This window comes from Gadus morhua, chromosome 9, assembly GCF_902167405.1.
Source record: "Gadus morhua chromosome 9, gadMor3.0, whole genome shotgun sequence".
In the NCBI taxonomy this organism is placed as follows: Eukaryota; Metazoa; Chordata; class Actinopteri; order Gadiformes; family Gadidae; genus Gadus; species Gadus morhua.
The window spans coordinates 5,959,756-5,985,450 of record NC_044056.1 but is presented as its reverse complement, the minus strand read 5'-3'; the positions used below and the strand labels follow the sequence as shown (position 1 = coordinate 5,985,450).

The 25,695-nt window shown below is 44.9% G+C and overlaps 1 protein-coding gene across 4 annotated transcripts in view; it reads left to right on the top strand.

The window, feature by feature from the left end:
- mon2 (MON2 homolog, regulator of endosome-to-Golgi trafficking) overlaps positions 1-25,695 on the top strand; it is a 44,104-nt gene that overhangs the window by 1,262 nt on the left and 17,147 nt on the right. For all 4 annotated transcript variants that reach the window (XM_030365377.1, XM_030365376.1, XM_030365380.1 and 1 more), the window contains exons 2-16: positions 6,174-6,237; positions 7,474-7,601; positions 10,919-11,050; positions 12,097-12,226; positions 14,180-14,277; positions 14,693-14,818; positions 15,474-15,695; positions 16,408-16,532; positions 16,991-17,130; positions 17,484-17,631; positions 19,194-19,384; positions 20,083-20,164; positions 20,961-21,142; positions 22,083-22,195; positions 24,581-24,685. In XM_030365377.1, the coding sequence (XP_030221237.1) occupies positions 6,174-6,237; positions 7,474-7,601; positions 10,919-11,050; positions 12,097-12,226; positions 14,180-14,277; positions 14,693-14,818; positions 15,474-15,695; positions 16,408-16,532; positions 16,991-17,130; positions 17,484-17,631; positions 19,194-19,384; positions 20,083-20,164; positions 20,961-21,142; positions 22,083-22,195; positions 24,581-24,685 (1,986 nt within the window). The remainder of the gene's footprint in view (positions 1-6,173; positions 6,238-7,473; positions 7,602-10,918; positions 11,051-12,096; positions 12,227-14,179; positions 14,278-14,692; positions 14,819-15,473; positions 15,696-16,407; positions 16,533-16,990; positions 17,131-17,483; positions 17,632-19,193; positions 19,385-20,082; positions 20,165-20,960; positions 21,143-22,082; positions 22,196-24,580; positions 24,686-25,695) is intronic.

The following is a 25,695-nucleotide window of genomic DNA, read 5'->3' as shown; positions in this document are numbered from 1 at the left end:
GCATTTAAAATTGACTCAAAAGTATGGACTTTGCTGTAATTTGACAAAATGACAATTACAGTAATGGTTCCCTTTATTATACCATCTATGAAACAATTGTAATATAATCGCAGGATTTATGTACCACTATTCACACCTTGTTGCTCAATCGAGTGATGTAATTTAATCTATGAATCAGTGTTTTATCAGACTTGATGATGGGGTTCAAATTGCTATCCAGCTGTAAACCTCTTTTGACATGCTGTACAGACAGCATACCTCCACCATGAATAGAGTCCATGGTGGACCCCACAATAGACAATAACTCAAACAATGGCATTGTGTACCATAATAACTTGTTGGTTGCCAAGAAATTCGATTCAGCTGGATCCAGAGGCTATTTTGGAAATCCAGTCCTCATATATCCTATGCTGGATAATCGGTGGGCTGACCTAAAAGGGTGTAGGCGACAGTCTCTATAATGCTTGAATTGTTGTGGGCTACAGCTGTTATGAGAAATATGCCAACGTCATTCTGCCCCGTCCAGGCTTATTTTTTTTTCATGATTATATCGGCCATATTTTCGGACTTTTAACCTCCTCAGAAGAAAACGACATAATATTCTGACTTTTAGTAGTTTTTGCGTCCCTTACAAAGAGCATGGCAGTCAGGTTAAAACTTGAACCTATTGATAAAGCGCACTGATTCTGTGAAATAGCGGCATGTATGTCCAAACATTGACGGCATATATTTACAGTGCTGAGTTTTTTTTGTCAAAATAAAGCTGATACCATCAGAGGCCCACACAGTCTGATATGATTAATCCCAGGGTCTGACCTTACCAGAAATAGACAAATCTGACTGATTGAGAATATATCCTGCTTACTCGTGGCACTGAAGTTCCCAACCCCTTTGTCAGAATTTCCGTTCTATCTGCATGGATACGTTGAGTTGTGTGTGTGTGTGTCCCCTTTGGCGATAGAGGAACCTGTATACTGAAGACATTTACCTTGCTACCTTTATTTTCACAGTAATCGCTTCTCATGGCGGATATTATGTAAGCACGCCTTGTGGGGCTTTAAGGAGGGCGTTTCACTCAAGAAACGGTAGCCACACCACGGCCTGGACCTAGGTCCTTCACAGGATGTCTTTGTTTGGAGACTCCATGTCAATTGAGGCCTTTATGGTTTCGACAACCTAAGATTCATATTTATAGTTTTCGTTTTATCACAGACACATATATTGGTAACTGTTATTTTCTTTACCTTGACATGTTTCGACGGATAAACTTCCCTCTTCGTCAGAAGGTTGGAAGTATATCTGTCGAAAACATGTCATGGTAAAGAAAATAACATCTACCAATATATGTGTCTGTGATAAAAGAAAACTATAAATATTTATCTCAAGTGTAAATACAATGAATGCATTACAACTAACCTAAGATTCAGTTGGAGTTTTTGTTGAACTCGGTTGCATTTTAGGACCGCACTTTAAAACGAGTTCAAACCCAGCTATGGTAATTCATGTCCAGGGGCGACTAATTGAAGTCTAACAGGGAAAACTGGGAGCTGGAAAATGTACTAATTTGTGTTGTCACTTCTCATGGAACTTGATATGTCTGTTTAAATACATACACTGCATAGCCTACACTATATGAATAACCAGATAGCACCAAGTAATCAAGTCATGATGATTCTTCCCAGAGAATAATGTTTGAGTAATTTCTGTCTTTTTAGAGTCATTTTTTCAGTGCAGTGTTTATGGGGACACTGACTGCTGATGGAATACATACATTTCGTTATTGACGGCTCAGTATCCCCAGAAAAGATGGGAAAATAATCTCCTCAAATCAAGGCAAAGCCTCAGTGGTGTAGGTAAAATATTAAAGCTCTTAAATGCTTTGATAATTTGGGTTTTCAATATTGAATTTCTGAATGTTATGTACTTTTTTCCAACCAATACTTTCTTTGTGACAACTTTAAAAGGGCAGAAACTAACACGCACAACTCAAAAATAGTATTGTACATATACACTTTATTTAGAGTGTTTAGGGAAAGGACCCATTCCATTGTTTGATAAAGGTAGAGAGCTATCTTTATGTCTCTTGACTTTTTCTCCTTTCTGTCTATGTTGCTTTCGAGCATAGGTTATCACGAATGTGGTTGATCTTAGGCCTAAAAAAAAAAAAAAGTTTGGTTCCTGTTGGTTGTCAATTGAGGTCATGGGTAGGTGGGGAATTTATTTTATTTTTTTATTTTATTTTTTCCAGCGGCAGCGAATGATAGGTAGGTTGTTTTCATTTAAAAACGAGAAAAATCGCTCATCCTTGTACAGAATGAAGAGGTGCTGTACCAAAACGTAATTATAGAGGTGCTGTACCAAAACGTAATTACATTAAAAAAATATATTTTTATTTTTTATTTTTTATAAAACTCATCAAATAATTTGGGTCGCACATAAATTGACAGGGTCGGTCGGAAACCGGAACCAAACAAAAATTTTTTTTAGGCCTTATCTAGAAACCCCACAGACTGCGCAAGCATTAGAGAGTAGCTTTGCAAGGCCTGCCAACGCCTGACTCCCATTGTTACACGAGTAACACAAACCAATGAATGTGACTTACCAATGAACGAGAAACTCAGAACCTGAGCTGACAATATGATAGGCTTTTCTTTGTTGTTGTAGTATTTCTGTCACAGATTTCAACCATCAATATTGATATTTCCCACACCCTTCTATATACTTGAATAACTTATCCCATACATTGTTTTTAAGTTATGCTATTTAAGTATGCGACACGCTGTGCTGTGTCAACTACTTTGTGGGCATTTTGTACGGAGACAGGAAGTGAGTCTGACAGAGGTTGCTGTGCTGACGTTGTAATGAGCAGATGTTGGAGACTCGTTGCTGATGTCATCATTGGCGGACTTGGCAGTGCTTACTCAGCAGCTAAGACTGGTCCACACAGTATAAGACCACCAATATGACTTTAACATGACTCGCCATCAACCGGGAATTGCTTGAGGTATCGAATCATTATTTTTCAGTTTGTCCAAATTGACACAATATGGTTAAACATATAGTGGTAGAATACCATTTTATCTACCGGTATTTCTTTTTTATTTTTGAATGACCTTGTCAAACATTTAAGATGTGTCCTATTACAATATGGTTGTGTTGACTGATACTGTATCAGCCAGCCTTGGGTATTAAACCTGGCTTCGCTACCCTTGGACGGGCAGTGAATGTGTTTTCTGACACATTTCTGTCGACCCGAGCGATAGTTCTTGCTACGGACCAGTTCAGAAAAGCACTGAAATAGACAGAACATAGTGTGTCGGCTGACGTCAAGAGGAGGCCCAAGAGAACTCCAGGTCACCGAAGCTGGGCTAGTCCATGCTGTACTTTACCCTTATGAAAAGCAAATAGCTTCCCTGTGGATCCCCCCCCCCCCCCCATGGTTTGTGATGGTGTCATTGTCTCGCCAAAGCTCATACTTAGTCAGACACAACATGAAAGCCATTGCTTTAGTTCAATTAAAGGCCATGTAATGTAAAAATGCTGAGTAAGTTGGTGTTTGCCGAATGCAGTAGCTAGAATGATGTAGTCGTTAGAGTGTTTGACTAGAAACTGGATTCAATCCCTGATCCCCTCAATGTCCACAACCTCACCCATTATGAACTATGTGCAAGATTCCGAACCTCACCCTATTCCTAAATGATAATAATAGATTCAATTTATGTAGCGCTTTTCTCACACTCAAAGCGCTTGATGTGTATCTAAATGTGTGTATCTAAATGATGTGTATCTAGTTACTGTAACTCACTTGATGAAAGTGTCAGCAAAATGACTACACTGTCAGTGAGAAATGAGTCCAACTCATTTGCATAGTGAGTGCCGTTCAGGAACTTATTATTACTTCAGCATAACCTGGAGTATTATTTGGTCTCCATGCTATGTGAAGCCTGTTGGCTTCCTCAGAAGAACACATGAAAAGACTGAGGCTTTCATTATGGAAGATTAACTTTAAAGACTGTGCGGCCATTGGCCAGAGTTTGTATTAAGTCCACCAGACCTGTCTGTCGGCCGTTGCTAGGTGACCAGTGTTTTGCTTCTGATTTTTGCCCCCTCACCCTGGCTGTTCCTTATTGCTGGTCAAACAAAACACCTATGTGGTTGGTGGATATGGCCGACAAAATCAAGTTTGCCGCTGCTGTGAAGTGCATATAGTTCCTGTGCTGAGGGGCTCATGTCAAACAGCAGAATTCAATGGTAGTATTATGTTTGACCTCAATAAAAGCGCCAGGGTGACTGGAGCTCAACCTCCCTCTGAAGACAGGGTTTAATTTGTTCATTGCCTTGGTCCGTCAGCGAAAGAATTAATGGATTGATGTCTGTTCCGTTGTGTCCCCTCCCTCCACTAATCTAATATATCGTCTTCGTTTGATAGTTTGGGGCCTGTGAATGAAGTTAGTTGCTTGGTAACAATGGCTCAGATTCAGGTCTGTTTTCCCCCCTGGCTGTTAAGATTAACGGCCAGTGGCTTTTGCAGCTGCTGTACTTTGCCGAGTTTATTAGCTGCCTTTGGGATGAATATGAATGAGCTTTTTGACGTTTTCCCGACAAGATATTCAGAAGGTTGAGTAGCGGACGCATACTAGGCTATTTTATGGTTATTTGACATTTTTCAATCTTGTTGTCCATCACTTTAAGACAACTGAGGCAGAAGGAAGAGGACTGATGAGAGGGTTCACGAGGGACACTGAGGGAAAGACCTGGGGCAATTACTGGCAGAGGAATCGAGAAATGGGGAATTATAAGGACAGGAATTGGAGATGTTAGGAGAGGTAATATGCAGTTTGCGATGAAGCTTCTAAGAAACAAAACAGTTCAACAGGCTTTTATTTAATAAATCATGCCTTATATCATATACTGTGGTGTATTATTCTGCGTGCCCATGCGGGTCAAGAAGATCCAAAGACTAGCTAATCAGAAGCAAAAAAACATTTCAAAAGCAAGATATACTTGAAGAAGTAACAAAATAGTGACATCTTGCCAGAGAAGACTTAGTTCGAGCTCCGTGCTTGGTCTGAATGTAGCTTGTTCTACTCGCAGTGATTCATTCTCTTTTAGATGTTGATGCATCCAAGTTTGTGGTTGTTAAGAATGGTGAGTTTCTCACAGAGATCGACACCAGGGAGCCACACTTGCGTTCTTCGTGGTGTAGTGTTGCAGGCCAAAGGAGGATGTGAGCACTGCTCATGGAGGTGAAAAGATGTGATTGGTGGAGCGGGAGAGGTGTGCTGATGGGCAGAGACGAGAGAGAGAGGGAGGGGAGGTGTAGATTTGGAAGGAAGGTGGATGGATATGTGAAACAAAACATAATTTGACATTCCCTGCAGTGGTTGTAAAGATTAAAACAAGTCCATGTTGACAATGACTTCGCTCTCTGTTGTTCTCTATTTTCACTTTCTCTTTCTCTGTCTGATGCTTTTGATCATTGTCATTCCTTGGCTTTCTCTCTCTGTCCGTCTGTCCGTTTGTCCGTCTGTGTTTTTGTGTCTCTCTGTCTCTCTCTGTGTCTTGCTCTCTCATACTCTCTCTGCACGGTTTCTCTTGACATTTTTATCACCATCTATTCCTCAGCTTTGCTCTGCAGCCAGCCAGACACCCCACTGGGGGAAGGCACACATAGCTCAAGGCTGGGTTAGAACACTAACTAGCTTACTGGCTAGTGCCTTCATATATACCGGCATGAGGTAATGAGGAAATGAGGAGATAACCAAGCTTCTGCTGCTATTTCCTAGCAAATTACTACAAAGTAAGACTAAAGATAATTTTGCAAAAAGGGAAGTCAATTACAGGAAGAAGAAATGGCTGGTGGTCAGCAGTACGAAATCAAGATCTGTCAAAATGATACTAAATGATACTGATACTAGCCCCCTGATAGTAGCCTCCTGATGCTAGGCCTGATGCTAGTTATGATACAAGCCACCTTATTCTAGGCCTGATACTATTCCCATGATGCTAGGCCTGATGCTAGTTATGATACTCGCCTCCTGATAGTAGCCCCCTGATGCTAATTATGATACTAGCCCCCTGATTCCCCCCCCCACCCCGTTGCTAGCACTTAGCCGAAGCTAAAATTGGACAAGCTAATGAACGGCTCCTCTTTTTGTTTCTGTATCCTTCAGGCCGCAGAGTCGGGCATTGTGAAGATAAAGACGATCGCTGCAAGGAATACAGAAGTTCTCGCAGGTAAGTGTGTGTGTGTGTGTGTGTGTGTGTGTGTGTGTGTGTGTGTGTGTGTGCGTGTGCGCGAGTGTGTGCTTGTCCGGGTGTGTGGAAAAACATCCCTGTGGTTTGTGGAGAGAGATTAAATGAATAGCGCTTCTCACGGTCAAGTCTCTCTCTCTCCTGCCCTCTCTCTCTCTCTTCTGCTCTCTATTCCTCCCTCAGTCTCTGGTGTTCGCTGTCTTTCTCACACCCAGTTTAATTTGCACTTGAAATCTAAAGATAAGGACTATAAAGAATTGTACAGATATATTTCAATACAATGATTCTGCAGGGTCCTAGATTTTTTCTTAACCTATCAAATGCTCAATGAATAGCTACTAGTACCTAGTATCTGGGACCAAGTATTTACTTTATTAACCTGTAAAGGTGCGTTCACATCAAAAGCGATGTTGTAATAAAACCCTTTATTACAACATGCATTGAAAATAATTCACCAACACTGCAGAGGATGTGTTTTATTGACATTTCGAACTCGTGACAGCTTTACACATCTAATATACGATCCGTATTAGACGGAGCCAATTGAATGTGCTTAGTGCTATGGAGACATCAGAAGACATCAGAGGGCTGCTAAATAAACTAGACATGGTGCTATAGCTCTCTAAAGGTCTAGAGAGAGGGAGCAGCTTCACAGTGTCCTTTATAAAACTACCATATCCACCGCCACTCGCTATGTCCCTATACAGCAGGGAGATTTCTTCTATGCTGACATGTGGTCCAAGGATAGAGCTTCAAAATTGTTGTGCAAGCAGCATTTCAGACTGTATGCTGAAGTCGTGTTGAAAATGGGAATACGGATGCTTCGGCTTACCCTTATCGAATCTGACGCTGACATTTGTGTGTGTGTGTGTGTGTGTGTGTGTGTGTGTGTGTGTGTCTGTTTGTGTGTATGCACCTATCTGTGTGTCTGTATGTGTATCTGTGTGTTTTTTGTTTGTGTTTGTGTGTGTGCGCTTCCATTTGTTTTCGTGGGAGTGTGTCTGTTGTGTATGCTTGCGATTATGCATGGATATGTTTGTCTATGCTTATTTGTGTGCGTGTGTGTGTGTGTGTGTGTGTGTGTGTGTGTATATTTGTCCGTATGTGCGCGTTTGTATGGATGTGTTTGTGTGTGTGTGTCTATGCGTCCATGTGTGTGTGTGCGTGTGTGTGTTTGTGTGTGTGCGTGTGTCTATGCGTGTGTGTTTTCCGCTGCAGCTCTGAAGGAGAACAGCTCGGAGGTGGTGCAGCCCTTCCTCATGGGGTGTGGCACCAAGGAGCCCAAGATCACCCAGCTGTGCCTGGCAGCAATCCAGAGGCTGATGACCCACGAGGTGGTCTCCGAGGTGGGTCCCCAAACCAGCACAACGTCCACGCAGAACCACAGCGAGCTCCCGACCCTGGCTCTTCTGCAACCCCCAGGGAGTTGGCCCTGCCAATATGCCCTGTTCATATCCTGTCTGACGCGATTTTAGAAATAAATATGTTCATCTTATCTAGTGTGTTGTGGCTTAAAGTCTTTAAAGAAAACCCTGCTTTTCAGTCTTCTTGTTCTGTTGGTTTCTCAAGGGCTGCAGGATAAAAATAATAACAACACATTTAATAGCTGGCTAATTTGAAGGATTTGAGGGTTTTTGCGTCTGGTCATACACCAATTATGGGAATCAACGTGTGACCTTTCCCCACTTCAACGGCTGATTAAGTGAGCCCAGTAACTCTCGGAGAGTTGTTGTCTCCGTGGAAACGGCAGGGTGGTGCTGTGTTAATGCTCTGCCGAGGACGTATGGGTCTTTATTCTGTGCTCACTGAGCTGGCCCTGTGCTGTGGGTTTCAAGGCCTTATTCGCTTTGGGCTAATATGACGTTTTCAAAACAGGATGACTCCAGTTGAAAGGGCTGAACACTTACTTTTCTCCCTGCAGTCCGCCCTTCGATAGCTAGCCGACTTGGATAAAGCTTAAACAGACATTTACATTTTCGAATGACACTTCAGTCATCTTGCAGATGCTTATTTTCCAAAGCGTTAGTCTTTGAGGCTCTGTGTTTGGATTACAACCAAAATGAACGTTTTATGATGTGCTAACACAACCGAACCCTACTATAACGTAGTGCACTGCCTCTCTGCGGTAGAGGGTCTCGTAACCAGCTGCAGATGTTCCGGCCAGGGCAGGGAGGGAAACGTCAGAGGACTTGGTTGTACACAACCAATGAACATCCATCATCAACAAGATTCCTCAGCAAGGCTTGTAAAATGATTCCAAATATGTCAAATACAAGGTCCATTGCAAAAACCAAAAGATTTATGTAGCACTTAGCTGCATGCAAAATATAAAAACAACGGTTGTTTGTCGTGATCCACTCTCTTTTCCAATGTGCGCCCTCCTAGGAACGCCTATAAGACCTCCTTTTCGTGTGCAGTATGGTTGTTCACAATCCATGATTGATGTTAAGCAAAAAGTCATGTTCCACCCTGACTTTGACCGACCCACAACAGGCCAGCACCTCAAGCCTTTGTACCGGACTAGTCAGTGAGATAGCAAGAAAGGCTTCGGGGGGGTGCATCCATACACAAGATAACACAACAAAAAGCATTCAGATGGCTGTTTTTGACAGCAGGAAGGCATGGCCTTGCAGTCATCAGTCGAGGCGTTACCCAGAATCCCCAGGCATACCGGATAGACCCGGGTCCCATCTGACCGTGATCGATTCGCATGCGGTCCTGCCTGAGGGGGGTTCAGTCTGATAGTTTGTCATGAGGACGACACAGCCATTTATTCTCTCGTCTCTCGTCTTAAAAAACAACCAAAGCCCCAGAGGAGTTGGTTTCATTGGGTTAACGGAGCAGAAGATGCGATGGTATGATACCGAGCGGCTCTGTAGGGCTCTGTGATGAAGGATCTGCAGGGCAGTAGGCTCCGAGCTGTAACCGCGCTGACGTATGTTATCTCTTTACGTCGCCACAGCATGGAAAACTAATAGGATGGACAACGCAGTCGTTGGCAGACACTTTTACCCAACAAGTCTTGTATTGATTCGGAAAGATGTAGTTAATACGATAGTAGGGGCATGGCACCTTGCTCCTGGAGGCCTATGGGTAGACACTGGGGTGCGAGTCGAAATCCCCTGAACCACCAAACTCTTCTGCCCCCCCCCCATAACCCATGTGCCATATGGTTCAGAAAGTATATTTTATGATTTTGTTTTCTCGGATGCATTCATCGACTGATGATCTTCATTTAATATGGAGATTAGTACAGATGGCCGATTCGTCGCGGGCACTGCGTCTGACGGTGAATAATTCAACTTAAACGACAAACCGGTGGGCGAAGCGGTGGGGGGGTGGAAGCCGGGGTGATGCATGGTGGCTCCAAAGGGGAAAAGTTTTCTGACTGCTCCAACGGGCTTCGGATAAGTAGCAGGAAAAGACAACCCGCTACAGACAAACGCCCTCCAGACTGCAGGGATACGAATCAAGACTGCAGTGACTTCATAAGAACACTGTGTAGGTACCTGTCTCTTGCCACCCCCACCCTGTATTGTGGAGGTGTTGATGCTGTGCCACTGGGAGGGATAGTGTGTGCCTGGGATTGGCTGTGGTTGTGCCTTGATGTCATGGCTCGTCTCGGTAGAAGTACAGGGCGCACGTTATTAATCCTCTAGAAGGAGGACATCACTGAAGCCTAAAATCTCTGAAAATGATATATTTTGTATGTGTAGGTTTTTCATACCACAACGGTTGCGTCCCATTAGAGGACTTTTCATGCACAGTTGCTTTATTTAAGAATGTCATTGTTTTATCTTCCTTTAAACAACATGTATACAACGAATCCAATGCAACATTGTCCCCGTTCATGCAGCCCTTTTTAAGACATCCAAAGCGCCTCACAGTGTGTGTGTGTGTGTGTGTGTGTGTGTGTGTGTGTGTGTGTGTCTGTGTGTGTGTGTGTGTGTGTGTGTGACCCCTCTTCCACTATATGTATGAATATGTGCAGTGGCTCAGCCACTCTGGTCAGATTAGATGATCTAGTGGTGCTATCGCTGGCTGGTGTGTCACGCTTCATGCCACCGAGAGGGGAGCATCGCAGAGGGTGGCGGCTGGTGTTGTCGGAGACGGTCCCTGTCAACACGTAGCTGACCGGTTTTAGCCTGCAGCGCCTCAGCCGTACGGAGACGCGTGTCGACGTCCGCACTTCAGCTGGCCCCACCAGCTGGTCCTCTTGTGCTAGGATGCTGCAGCTGTTGCTGCTGTGTGTGTGTGTGTGTGTGTGTGTGCGTGTGCGTGTGCGTGCGCGATACGTATCACACGGTAAAAACAAAGGAAGGGAGAAAGGAATAGATGCGACTGCTTGTGCCACCACCGCACGCGCTAGAGATTCCCTTAAAATGCTACAGAGAACAAGCAGCCTGTTTACTTCGTCGTCCATCCTTTGCATCTGCTGTGGAGGCATTTGTGTAGCCTAAAGGTACACTATGTAACATTGGCACAGAGTGTTCAAAATGGGTATTGTGTTTATGTGTGTATCTGAAAGTGCTACCGACATCGATATATTGTTTCTCTTCTGACAAATGTACTTATTGTGAGTTGCTTTGGATAAAAGCGTCTGCTGAATGTAAATGTCAATACTGTGTGTGTGTGTGTGTGTGTGTGTGTGTGTGTGTGTCAGGCGGCAGCGGGGAACATCATCAACATGCTGTGGCAGCTGATGGAGAACGGCCTGGAGGAGCTGAAGCTGCTACAGACGGTCCTGGTTCTTCTCACCACCAACACCGTGGTGCATGACGAGATCCTGTCCAAGGTGACGCGCGCACATGCACACACACACGGGCACATTCATACATGCATAGACATTACGGCTGAACGGCTAATCAAATACAAATCGAAATCGCGATGTAATTGAACCTGGTATGCAAATCGCAATCATTTGCATACCGGTGCGCTGCAAAAATAAATGAATAGTGATTTGTTGTCGTTACTGACTGGAAATCAGTATGAATCATTTATTTTTATTTTACAATTCAATAGTTAAATAAAGAAGTTTATAATATAAATTAATCTCAACACATCGGCCTGGCCTAAAGGGAAGAGCGGTTTTTATGTTGACTGCGAAAGAATGATTTATACATTTTTTGGTGAATAATACACAACATAAGGAACTTAATAAATTATAAAAATCGCACATTAAATCGCAATCGCAATATTGGTCAAAATAATCGCAATTCGATTATTTCCCCAAATAGTTCAGTCCTACATACTGTAACCACACGCACAATCGCACATGAATAGACATAGACATACATACACAGACACACACACCAACGCATATGCACACACATACACAAGTGAATGCATGCATGCTACACTTTTCGTCCGTGCCCTCTACTCTTTCACGTTTCCTTTGTCTCGCTCTGTCTTTCTCGGTCTCTCTATGGCTCTTGCTTTCTCTCATTCGCATACACACACATACTTGTAGGTCTAGACAATTAGTAACCTTAATTGCCATCATCATTCTTACCTCAGTGACATTCCAATAGCACACACACGCACACACACACACACACACACACACACACTCGCCCCTTTTGGCTGGTAGTCAAACAGCCTGGCAATTCTACACGGTCATTCCCCACACCCACTGCCTTCGTGGCTAACACACACACACACACACACACACACACACACACACACACACACACACACACACACACACACACACACACACACACACACACACACACACACACACACACACACACACACACACACACACTGCATTAGCTTAGCAGGCCGCACTACAAGGGGCTCACCCTGCCCTTGTCCCCCCCCCCCCCCCCCCCCCCCCAGGCCATTGTTCTGTGTTTCCGGCTACACTTCACCAAGGACACCATCACCAACAACACGGCGGCCGCCACCGTCCGGCAGGTGGTCACGGTGGTCTTCGAGAGGATGGTCGCCGAGGACGACCGGTTCAAAGGTCAGAGGGCGCCGTCGTCTACACACGCTCGGTTTCTCTTTTGAGTTTTCCTTCAAGTTGAGGTCAGGGGGTGACGATATTGAAGTCTGATTTGATTATCAGTCTTTGAGCTGGTGCTCATGGAGAACTGTGTATTCAAAGGTTTTGTTTCTGTTCGTTACTTTTTAATGTTCAGCTGTTTAGACCCGGCCTTCCTTGTCCTCAAGTAAAGGAAGCCTATCCACGGTTGCCTACAGTCGGCCTGTGCACACTAGGGCTTGAACCCGGGCCATTATTCTGCTTCTGATAGACACCGGCTGGGGAATGGAGGGGTACGATACTTAACATTTATTCGGTCTCGGGGGCTATTCCCCACTAATCACCTCGCCTTCGGCGAAGAATTGTTTTAGTATATATTACATGTCAACACTCAAAAAAAATAAACACAATAACACTTTTTGACGGGGTTTATTCGTTTTCATCAGCGTGACGAGATAACCGTCTCGCAATATCCCGGGTTTGAGATCTCAACCTCGGGATATTGCCCAATATCCCGAGATAGTGAACCAATCAAATAGCGCCATCTTAGGAGGTTCACGTGTAGCATATTCTTAACACAATTATACAACAGCAGGATCAAAATGGCAATTAAGAGACTCCCTCAGCCCAAACTAATACGATTCCACCAGCATGCGGTGTAATTGTCGGCTGTGTGTGCACTCTATGTGTTTGCATGTGTGTGTGTGGTGTAGTGCACCACCACAATTCACGGATGATAGACTTCTTTTCTTCCGTGTTTTTGTTGAAGTGCATAAACACAACTCGGGATAAATAAGTCATTTACTGCCAGCTGTGTTGCCTCCCTTCAACCAGCTAGGCCCTCTCTATCTCTGTCAATATCTGACCTGTCTGTCAATATCTACCATGGAACACACACACACACACACACACACACACACACACACACACACACACACACACACACACACACACACACACACACACACACACACACCTCTAGAGCTCCTCTCCTCCTCCGTCCTGTGACTCAAGTCTTGACTTTAATGCATACATAATGAGGCGCCATGTATGTTTTGTTGGCCTGTCCTCTTCGCCCACTTTGAGCTTCCTGGTGGAGGAAGCTACCTCGAGCGCGGAGGTGGCCATTTCGGGGCTCTCATGGTTTGGCTCCAACCGGGGAAAATTGCTCATACAAATTATAGTTTTGAGGTGGAGTGGGCAGGAATGGTTACTCCTCAAATGATACAATAGAAAGTACAGCAGGAAATGAAACGGGCATATTGTCAACCACTCTCTGAGTTATGAGACAAATCTTGCCCCACCATCCAAAAATATTGAAGTATTAATTATTTATTATTATAAGAGGGAACATTTCAAAGATAATCAGTGTGTGTGAATTAGTGTAAGGGGTTTCAATGCTCTTTGTTTCGGCGTGTTGGTTGTTCGGATCTCCAAGTTTGAATGTGGGTGTCTTCACAGCCATGTGTTTGCAGCTGTGTCAAATCTGACAGACAGCCCACGCCGTCCTCCATCTTTTGTAGTCCATCTCTCCTCATCTTTTGTAGTCCGTCTATTCAGCTCCTTACGCCCCTTCTCCCGTTCATCTATTTGATCTCATCACTCATCCTTCAGCCACCCATCCATCCATGCAGATCCAACCGCAATTAATCTGTCATCAGAATTCCTCCATCCATTATTCCTTTTCCAAATCTCTCTCACTCTCTCTTTTCTCTCTCGCTCTCTTTGCTCTGTTTAATTTAAATATCTGTATTGGCATGGGAACTTAGACCATAAAAAAAGTTAAAGTTAAAATACCATCAAAATGTTAAGTAGTCTACTATGAAGAGCTATTAAAAGTTTAAAGCTACATCTAATATCTCCCTCTCCCCTCTCTCTCTCCCCCACATGACCCATTCCCCATGTCTCCCTGTCTCACATCCTCTCTCGTCTCAGGTATCATGGAGCAGCCCCCACCCATCCAGGGCAACACCAACAGGCGGTCTGTCAGCACACTCAGGCCCAGTGCGAAGGACGCCTACATGCTGTTCCAGGTACAGCCACCAGGGGGAGCCAGCTCTCCACCTCACTTCAACATTTCTATAATCGTATTTTTTTCAGCAGAGGGAGTCATGTTCATTGAAGTCAAGTGTGTGATTCCATACGGAAATAGGCACTGATTGCCCTCTTATCACCACAAAAATACAGTACAGCAATGATTTCTGCAGGTTATTGAGTGTTTCCTCAATGACACAGCCTCTTCAAAAGAGTGAGCCTTTTAATGTTTTATTACGCTTTGCACAGCATAATAAATGATCAAAGAGACCCAGATCAAACCATGAAACTAGACACTTAAATACTGTAGCTCTCTTAGACACTTCAAGACTGTAGGTCTCCTCCTCACATATCTTCCCAGGCCTAATTAATGTGCGTGTGATTGAATGTGGCTGTGCGTCATTGCGTGTGTAGGACCTGTGCCAGCTAGTGAACGCAGACGCCCCCTACTGGCTGGTGGGCATGACGGAGATGACCCGGACCTTTGGCCTGGAGCTGCTGGAGTCCGTCCTCAACGACTTCCCCGGGGTCTTCCTACAGGTAGCTCACGGTCGCCCCCACTTTGAACCTTGTGATGCGACAAGCGCTTTAATTCACTGATGGCGGATACAGTCGGATGGAATGATCTTTGTGCATCGTTTTCATCAATGTCACATAAACTCGGAGCATTCTTTTATTTTGGTTACACTGGGCCATTTTAAAGGTTGTATCAGCAATGTTGGGTGACATCACTTCTGTGGGCATGGGAAGTGAGATCCCAAACAAACGGAGCCAGCTCGTCCCTCCCGTCCACGTTTGGTGCATCCAGTAAAAACTGTCATGAACGCAGCGCAAAACTCCACAACACCCATCCCTTGTCAGTAATTGGTTGCAATACTAGTTATTCTGGTTTTGAGCGGTCGGTAGTACCATTGGTTTTTGTGTGCGATCTCTGTGCATAGGCTGCCTACAGAGACATGTTTTGGGGGGGGGGGGGGCAGTAGCAGCTACCGGATCGTGAGGAATGATCGGATGTATGTGATAATTTGTGTTTCGGCCTAGATTCGCTGATACAACCTTTAAGGCATCGGTCATAATTAACACTGAAAGTCTTCTGAGAGTTGAATCTCGATGCATGGGTGCAGCTCTGGTGGGTCATTAAAATAAATAAATAAATTATCACAACCTCGGCCTGTCGTGTGTGTCCCTCTTCCAGCACCAGGAGTTCAGCTTCCTGCTAAAGGAGCGCGTCTGCCCCCTGGTCATCAAGCTGTTCTCCCCCAACATCAAGTTCCGTCAGGGCAGCAGCAGCGGCGGCGGAGGCGGTGGCGGGGGCAGCTCGGCCACACCGCCCCCCGTGGAGAAGCCCTACTTCCCCATCTGCATGAGGCTGCTGCGCGTGGTCTCGGTCCTCATCAAGCACTTCTACAGCCTGCTGGTGAGACGGCCACCTCCCCCCCCCCCGCCCGCCTCGACCGCCGTTGTCGGGTCCAGACATGATGTCTTATTTGTATTTGTGTCCTTTTTTTTTGCCTTTTATTTATAGCAGGAAGTCTTATCGCGTTTGGGAACTCTTTTCCAAGAGAGCCCTGTATACATTTAGCAAAAAAGATAAAATCTACAAGATACATGCTCAAACAAATAGATGAAATGCATACAAACATACTTAAAAACACTATAACTCGTACACTAAACATACTAATACAATGTAATATTGAATATTGTATAATGTAAGATCAGAAAAATGTGGAGGGGGTTGTCGAAGAACGTTAGAAAATGTCAAAACAATTTGTGTGGAGGATACCGCCAGCCTCACATCAAGATTGTGAAGTTCAAATCCTATCGACCGTCAGATTTAGTAGGGGTGGCCACCCCCCCCCCCCCGCCACCCAGACCACCTGCATCGACTCAAACCAGCTGCCTTCAATGCTCCAGGGGGGATTTATTTACGGAGGGAGGGAGGGAGAGAGTGAGAGCGAGAGTGAGCGATAGACGACGTGTGATTAGGTGTGAAATGCTCCATGGCCTGTTGGCCATGGACTGTTCTCGGGCTTCACGGTGATTATGCAAGGGGTCTGCAACTTGAGAGGGAACTGAGCCGTGCGTTGTGTGCTTGTGTGTGTGTGTGTGTGTGTGTGTCTTTGTCGCAGGTGACAGAGTGTGAGATCTTCCTGTCTCTGCTGGTGAAGTTCCTGGACGGAGAGAAGCCCCAGTGGCTCAGGGCGGTAGCCGTCGAGTCGGTGCACAGACTGTGTGTTCATCCACATCTGCTACGGTGAGCTGCAGGGGACAATTGAAACAGAACTAATCCCTTATTGTCATCGGCTGGGCTCACGGGCATTATTCACCTGGCGGGCGGGCGTCTGGTTTCTAAACGATAGCTCGGTGGGGGAATTAGTGCGAGAACCAATATGGAACCAAGATGGCCACTGGGGGAATAAGTCCCACTTGTTGGTCTTGACGTTGTAGCGGGAACCGTTCCCAGTGAGAATCAACAAGATTAAATGTAAAGGGAGGAGATCCATAAATGATGCATTCGGTCAGTTGTCCAAAAACTGTGAAAAATCGACCAAACACTTTCAATGAAGATTGCTTTTAAATGTCTTTACCCTTATTTTTTTATATATATATATTGTGCATACAAAGAAAAAAGCGAACTCACTGTGAGCTGGATAACTTTGGATAACGAGAGGAGATGACTATAGTGTTGAACGTTGTGCGTGTCGTCTCCAGGTCCTTCTGCCAGTCGTACGACATGAAGCCCCACTCCACCAAGGTGTTCAGGGACATCGTCAACGCCCTGGGCTCCTTCATCCAGTCCCTCTTCATCACTCCCAACGCCGGGAACCCTGCCGCCGCCAACACAGCTGCAGGTCAGACCCAACACCCCCCCCCCCCCACCCCCCCCCCCCTGTACTCGGACACATCCCCTGGTGCTTGTCTGGAGTAGGCATGATGTCTAGATAGGCCTTGAAAGAATGGGGGAGGAGCCGTTTGGAATTTGGTAATGAAAGTGTTGAAAGTGTGGATCTGTAGAGTGGAGTTCTTTATGCTGCATTCTTTGCGCTGCATTCTTTACTTCATTTCTCTCCTTCTATGTGAACTTGGTTATAGGTTTTTGTTCAATTTTTTTCCAGCGTTCTGCTTTGATTCTATGTACTTCTCTCAAACCAAACGTGTGTGTGTGTGTGTGTGTGTGTGCGTGTGCGTGTGTGCGTGTGTGCAGGCGCTGCCGGGGCCCAAGGTGCCTCCCAGGGCGCGCCCGGGTCCGGGGTGGCGGGGAGCGGGGTCCCCACCCAGGCGGCCTTTGAGTACCGGGGCACCTGGATCCCCCTCATGAACGTCAGCGTGCAGGGCAGCGCCAAGGCCACCTAGTAAGCATGGTTGACCCGTCTGTCTGTTAGGGCTGCACAATATATCGATTTTTATCGCACGATGACACGTAGTGTTCTCGCGATATTTTCGCGATATTATTTTTTAAATAATGGATCCGCAAAAAAAAGAAGAAGAAAAACGAAACGAGCCCCGCCCATGCAGTATACGCTCTACCTCCGCTGCAAAGCAAAACCAAGCGCTCCCTGTACACATGTCTGCGACTGCGTGATCCGTCCTGCACACAACGGTGCGAAGCCTGAAAAAGCAAGGGGGGCGTGGCCAATATTGATCAAAATAATCGTGATAATCATTTTGGCAATAATCATGCAGCCCTTCTGTCTGTCTGTCTGTCTGCCTGCCCTTTCTATCAGATTCACAGGGTTTCATTGGCATTCTCATTGCCAAAGCACAAAAATTGATCTATCAAAATTTAAAAAGGAAATAGTAAAAAAAAATACAATGCATTTTCCCTCACTGTCTTTCTCTCTTTTATTATTATCATTCTCTCTCTGCTAAAGAGTGCTTATTAGCTGTAATTAGGACCAGTGCCGGTTGAGAGAGAACATGGGTGTAATTGGTTATCACAGAAGGTTGGATAATAGGATGTATCTCAACGTGAACACATTGATTTGACCTTGATCAGACTTTATTCAGTTTGATCCCTTTTCGTCAGCTAGGATAAAGTTTTTACTAATGAATTGATTTGGCACATAAATAGTGCTGATCTCAATGTATTAATTCCAAGGTTGTGCCTAAAAAATGCAGTAGTAGCAAAGCATTTTCCGCTACCAGGATACCATAGACTTGTTATCTAACAGGACAGAAAACTTGACTTGTCGGCTTGTTTTCATTGCATTACTGTTATGCAATACAGTAATACAGCCCAGTGCACTAATAAGATAAAGCAGAAAATGTTTCCGTTCTCAAGTGTATATTATTATGTGTTTCTCCAACTAAACCGGCAATTCAAATCCAACCATCCCACCATAGGGCATGAGAGGCAACCCAAAGCCCAATAGTGCTTTACATACGCATGAATACTATTTAAAATACATTTCAAGAAAATACAATAATTTGTAAGAGAATTGTAAAGTTATATATGCCAGTGCAAACACATATTTTAATGCAAAACTAAAAAGCCTATATCGGTTTTGAGTTTCGAGAGCTGCTTAATAATAAAAAGATAAAGTATTTCTGTAGCATCTTTCGGAAGCAGGAGGCAATAATAAAAAAGACTTAACGGACAGAATAAATGAGACGACTGGTAGTAACTACTACAATAATAGACGTGACGCAGATGGACAAAACAGTAAACACACAGTAAAACGTCTTCTGAGAAAAATATCTCATTCTTTGGGATCCACTCTTTCCATCGACCGCATTCGATCAACACGGACCCGTGCGAAACCGGCTCCCTGCCCCAGAACCGGTCGTGGACCGGTTCTGGGGCAGGGGTCCGGTTTTCGCACGGGTTCTGGGGCAGGGGTCCAGTTTCGCACGGGTCCACGACGGCCCTCCGGTGTCCCCCCTCGAGGTTAACCCCCGTCTCGCGTCCCCACAGCCTGGAGATGCTGGACAAGGTGGAGCCCCCCTCCATCCCCGAGGGCTACGCCATGTCGGTGGCCTTCAGCGCGCTGCTAGACCTGGTGCGGGGCATCACCACCATGATCGAGCGGGAGCTGGGCCGGGAGGAGGAGGAGGCCATCCAGCACCGGGAGGTCCACCCCGACAAGCAGTGGAAGCCCCAGCCCGGTGAGTAGCCCCGTGACACCGCGTCTCTGTCTCTGTCGCGTCTTAATGGCTCGTGTTTAAGGGGCCAGTGTTTTGTCTCCGCATTTGAGGCATTTGGTTGCTTGCTTTTCGTGTTTTTTTAGATTTGATGACCGTTTTGTGTTTTAAACGCGTATTATTTTATGTTTGGCATTTTTATAGCCTTTGCTGCCTTTCTTTATTATCTGTACTTAATGTCTGCATTTTTACTTTATTTAATTTCTATTCTCTTTGTGAATTATTATTATTATTATTATCATTATTATTGGATCTTGAGTACAGAAATGGTGGGAATAACAATCTCCTTCTCCATTGATTAAGTATTATAGTGTAATCTTAACCATACTCATGCGTCGCAGTTATTACCAATTTGCTCATAATTTATTCCATTGACATTGAATACATTGTCAGATATTGATGGTATGAAATGAATGCATGGTGTCTAACTAAGCCACATGGTCTGCAAGGATTTTCGAATACGAATTGGGAGCGCAAGCACCCGTCTGCCCCCCAGTGGCCAAAACAATTCCTGCATTCCTGAACAATGCTCTGTTCCATACTCTGTTCCATACCACGTCGAACGAAGAAAACTGCTAATAACGAATGAGTTGCAGCCATTCTTCTGCGGTACGGGTTCACAAAGTCACATGACCATAACCCCGCTGTCGCGTCGGTCCCAGGCTGCCAAGAAGTGAGGGAGGAGATGGTTAGCGCCTGCTGGTGCGGCCTGCTGGCGGCCCTGTCCCTCCTGCTGGACGCCAGGTACACACACACACACACACACACGTACACACGCACGCACGCACACACACACACACACACAGCTTTGAAACGCAACGTTATAACGTTATAACGTTAACGATTATATAGGCGTATAGACAGTAGGAACAGTATATACAGGTATAAACAGTTAAGGATATATACAGTGCGTTATAAGAGAAGCACTACAGTACATACAAGATATTAGTAAATAGGTTGGATATGAGATAGTATAGAGAGTAGGGCTGGGTAAAGAAATATCGATTCATCAATGCACTGCAATTGAAAAAAAAAAAGTATGCCTAAATGTACATGCCCTTTTACATTTGTCCATGTTATGATTATTACTTTTATGCTGCAAGTTTAGCTCAGGAACAATACTATACAATGCTGCGTTCTCCTTTAGCTAGTTAAAGCATAATGATTGTTAATTCATTTTGAAATGGTTAATTCTAAATAATATTTAGGTATTTTTGTCATCTGCACGTATTATTGAATCGATATCGAAGCAATTGGATCAATATCGAATCGATATCGACTCGAATGAAGATCTAAAGAATCGAATTGAATTGTGAGGGACCTGGCAATACCGTACTCTAATAGAGTATATCAACGTGGTTGTACAAATGCAGTGTGCATGAGTATGCAGTGTGCATGAGTATGCACACACACACTGCAGATGCCGATGGCCGGTATCACTTAAAAGGTCCCTCCTACAAATTATGTAGCTGTTTGTACCATCAGCTCCACGTCCAAGTTACCACGTGGTCATTAAGCTTGTGCCTTCCGCCTCCCCCAGCACGGATGAGACGGCCACGGAGAACATCCTGAAGGCGGAGCTGACCATGGCGTCGCTGTGCGGCCGCCTGGGGCTGGTGACGCCGCGCGACGCCTTCATCACCGCCATCTGCAAGGCCTCGCTGCCGCCGCACTACGCCCTGACCGTGCTCAACAGCAACACCTCCAGCCTCTACAGCAAAGGTCTGCCCCCATCTCTCTCTGTCTCTCCGTCTCTCTGTCTCTGTCGCTCTCTCTGTCTCTGTCTCTGCAAAGGTCTCTGTCTCTGCAAAGGTCTGTCTCTCTCTGTCTCTGCAAATGTCTCTCTCTGTCTCTGCAAAGGTCTCTCTCTCTCTCTCTCTCTCTCTCTCTCTGCAAAGGTGTCTCTCTGTATATCTGGCTTTGACTCAGCCATCTACAGCAAAGGTCTGCCTCGATCGCTTCTCTGTTTCTCTCTCTCTCGGTGGGTGGTTGTAATTGCCTGTGAATGTGAAGTGCACAACTCATTGGATTTACTTGTATTAAAGAAATGTGGTCTGCCCACTATGCTCCAGTGTTAGCCTCTCTATGTAATTAACAGTGTGGATCCTACGTCTACTACAGCCTGCTGTTTATATGAAAAACCCCAAGGATAATTAGCCATCAAAGGGCACACGTTTTTACACCTTTTCATGCAAAACACATTCTTTAATTGCTTTTAATTCACTCCGGCACACACTTCACGTCAATCACGTATGTAAAAAGCTTTTCACACAAACACACAGACACAGACAAGCACACACACACAACCACACACAGAGACACCCCTTCCCTCATTAAACACTTGTATGCCCACTGATTAATGCACGCACGCACGCACGCACGCACGCACACACACACACACACACAGGTGCTTTAAAGGGAGTACACACAACCTTGATCTGCATACAAGCCAGAAGCGATGAAGGCCAAATTGTCACTGGGCCTGCGCTGTTTGTTTACCTTGACCTTAATTAAGCGGACTCCTATCAAATTGTCCTATTCATGATGCTATGCTCTGTGGATGTTCAAGAGCCTGTAAACATGCGTTTGCAAACAATGCCTTCCTTGTATTGACTGTGTGTGTGTGTGTGTGTGTGTGTGTGTGTGTGTGTGGTGACTGCAGCCTACTCCATCCAGGGCCAGACCGTGCAGATCATCAGTCCCTCCAGTGAGTCCCACCAGCAGGTTGTGGCGGTCGGACAGCCCCTCACAGCCCAGCCCCAGGGCACCGTGGTGGTGAGCCACACACACTCTCTCTCTCACACTCACTTAGGCACTTGACTCACGATGGAAAATGTTCTGGTAACATACCTGGATATCATTTTAATTAGCCCAATTTTTATTTTGTTTGGTTGTATGGTAATTTTAAGCGAATGTTAATTAAAGTAATCAGCCAGTGTCATTGTGAACATGTTATGTCTTCCCATTCTAACCTGGTTAGTGTTTCCTGATATCGGTTCACCTTAAAATACCCTACACTACATGACAACCTTTCTGACTCTATTCCCATGTCAGCTGGAGTGTAATTCCAGTTTTTGAGTCGTCCTATCACAAAGGAGAGAGAGCTAGGGATGCTAGAGCAGGGAAGTCTTCCTTGACATTGTGGATTGAAGGCAACAGTTAGTTGGAGCTTGAGTCGTCATATCACAGAGAAAAGTCAGCTAGTGCAGCTAAAGAGCCGATAAGGAATCCCTGAGGTCCTCTGTAGCCAAGCAAAGTCATAAGGATCAATATTTAATACAATATGAAGCGGAAAAAGCTTCCATGAATTTTTGAAAAAACGTAAATTCACAGAGAGCTAAAACTTGCAATTGTTACTTTACGCCGTAGAACTGGGAAAAGATCAACGATTGCCAAACTTTTTTCTTGTGATGCAAGCCTGACTCCTCAAGAAACAGAAACAACTCGTGATAATCATATTCGGGTTCATGTTTGACGTTGTATTCTGCTGTTTGCTGTCATGGTGAATGTCACGATTGCATTCACCCTGTATTTGCGGCTGTGCCTATATCACTGCTCCAGGGATTTTGTAAGGTCAATTTACATTGTTTGGAATTCAGTCAGTGCTGTCTTACTTTCTTTTGTTTGGTACAGTTTTTTTATTAGTTGCTCGTTTTTATTAGATCTCCTATTTTCATGATATGGCTGCGTGTCTCTGCATGTAATTTCCATCCACTGTTGAATAAACAATGAACAGTGCCATTAAGTTAACAGGAGATAGTTCTTTATTAATCCCAGATGGGTCATTTGGATGTCGCAGCAGAAAGTACAGGATGTAGCAGAATTAAAATTATATAGAGAATAGAACTACAAAGATATACAGAAAATAGCTCCAGGCTCACAATGACAGTGATACAAAAAAATACCACATTTCTGGATGCAGTCATGGATTTTTTTCTCTGTACCACAGCACAGCTACATTTCAAGCTGTTTTAAAAAGGTCCTCTGGATCTATACATAACAAACACTTGAGAGATCTCCTATAAACAGTGGTACAGTAGAGTCTTCCCCCTTCCTTTTTGGCAAAGCTATACTCTCAGGAAGTGATCTCTCAGTGCCCGTTTGTTGACCCCATCCCTCTGTTGACCCAACTGAGAAGGCTGTCAATGACTCACAACATGAGAAACATGAGCTTGTTTGACTGAAGACTCACACATGAGCTCAAGCAAATGTACCTTCCTCGTTCCTTGGTTGAAAAATTGTTGAAAGTCGATTTTTGAAACAATGCGAATGGTTAACGGTTGCATCTGACCACCTCAAAAGCAACCGTTAAAAATAGCTAAATGCACGCACAGTTGCTGGGCATGGAGTGCCAGTTTCCCCTTTATAGACAAATGTTACTGCAAGAAGGCCTTGGCCAGCGGGAAAAAGTGGAAATAAAAAGTCAGCAACGTCGCTTATGCTCCCAGTGCGTTAATTTAGCAAACACAAATCAACGGAAAACACCAATGGAAGACATTTGATCGAAGGTGAAAAGTTAACAAATGAATAAAATAACATTAAGCCATAATACTATCTATTTATTGAACAATATTAATACAATATTGTCAATTATCTATATTATTTATTATATTATCACACCTCTTGCCCACTGCACCGTCCGTCAACGGATGCTGGAAGGCGTGGCTGACGGATGGGGGAGTAGTCTTTGCAGAGGCATCCGTCAGCCACGCCCGAGCACACGCGATCTGATTGGATGACGGAAAAGTTGAACTTTTTTCAACGTCTTGACGGATCCAACGGAACGGATTGATCCACAATGCATTGCGGCTCTGCCCCATTCAAAGTCAACAGGATCCGTCACAAACGGATGCAGTGGGCAAGAGGTGTTAGTTTAAATGTGTCCAAGTCGAGAATTCATCACAACAGCCTCCTGCAGTACCCCTGCGTACCACCAGCCATACGTGTACCACAGGCCGAAGAACACTGGGTTAGGTAATCTAATGTGGTATCTACCTACTTTGTGTGTTTAATATAAGTCCTCCATAATTTAGAGCAACATAAGTGAAGCAATAGCAAAGCACTTGAAGGGTATCGATTGGTTATTGTGACGTGTCTGCATAGGGATGTACGCCTTGTATTGACTGTGTGTGTGTGTGTGTGTGTGTTTGTGTGTCTCAGTTGACTGCTAAGAACATCCAGTGCATGCGGACGTTGCTGAACCTGGCCCACTGTCACGGGGCCGTACTGGGCACCTCCTGGCAGCTGGTGCTGGCCACGCTGCAGGTAATACTCCCACAGCCCCCCCCCCCCCCCCCTCTATCTCCTCTCCCCATGCCCCGGCCTCACCCTCCTCAACACTACACGACGTGCTCCATGCAATGGATTCGCCATACACATGAGTTATTTGGATTAAGGTGCTGTAGGTACGATTTGACATTTGTTACCCGATTGTGTTTCTAATGCAAACCCACAACATTAAAGGGGTTATTCGGAATTTTGTACCATTGGGCCTGATTCCCAAGTTAGCCTTGGTGTTCTTTATCATTGGAGACAGTTCTCAACACATTTCATTCAGTCCTTCTTGTTGCAGAGTTCGCTCGTGCTAGCTAGGCTAGCGCACAGCAACGGGCGATACTAGCCTGCTTATAAAACAGTCTTACCCACTCCACAGTACACCCGAGGTAAATCAATTATAACGCCAGACTATGGATGTAAATGTCTGTGTTGATAGAATAATGTTAGAAATAAAACGAACCTCGCATTGCATGAATCATCGCATTTTGAGGGACTGCTTTCTCAGCAGCAGTGGAATTCAACCTAGGTATCAGTCCGCCGCTGCCGTAGCCTACTACCAGGCATATAACACTGCTGCTGAGACACAGCAAGTCCCTCAAAATGCAATGCAATGCAAGGTTGGTTTTATTTCTAACATTATTCTATCAACAGACATTTACATCGACCGTCTGGCGTTATAGTTGATTTGCATCGGGTGTACTGTGGAGTGGGTAAGAGTGGGTTTATGTTTTATTAGCAGGCTAGTATCGCACGTTGCCCTGCGCTAGCCTAGCACGAGCAAACTGCAACTAGAAGGACTGAATGAAACGTGTTGAAAACTGTCTCCAATGATAAAGAACACCAAGGCCAACTTGGGAATCAGGCCCCATGTCCAAAACTACCCCTTTAAGTGGCACACATAACACCAAACACACCTAAAAGCTGTCTCCAGCAAGTGTGTTGCACCAGCAGTGTCATTGCTTTCCTAATGGAGCCGGACCAGCCCTTTTAATGGTGTC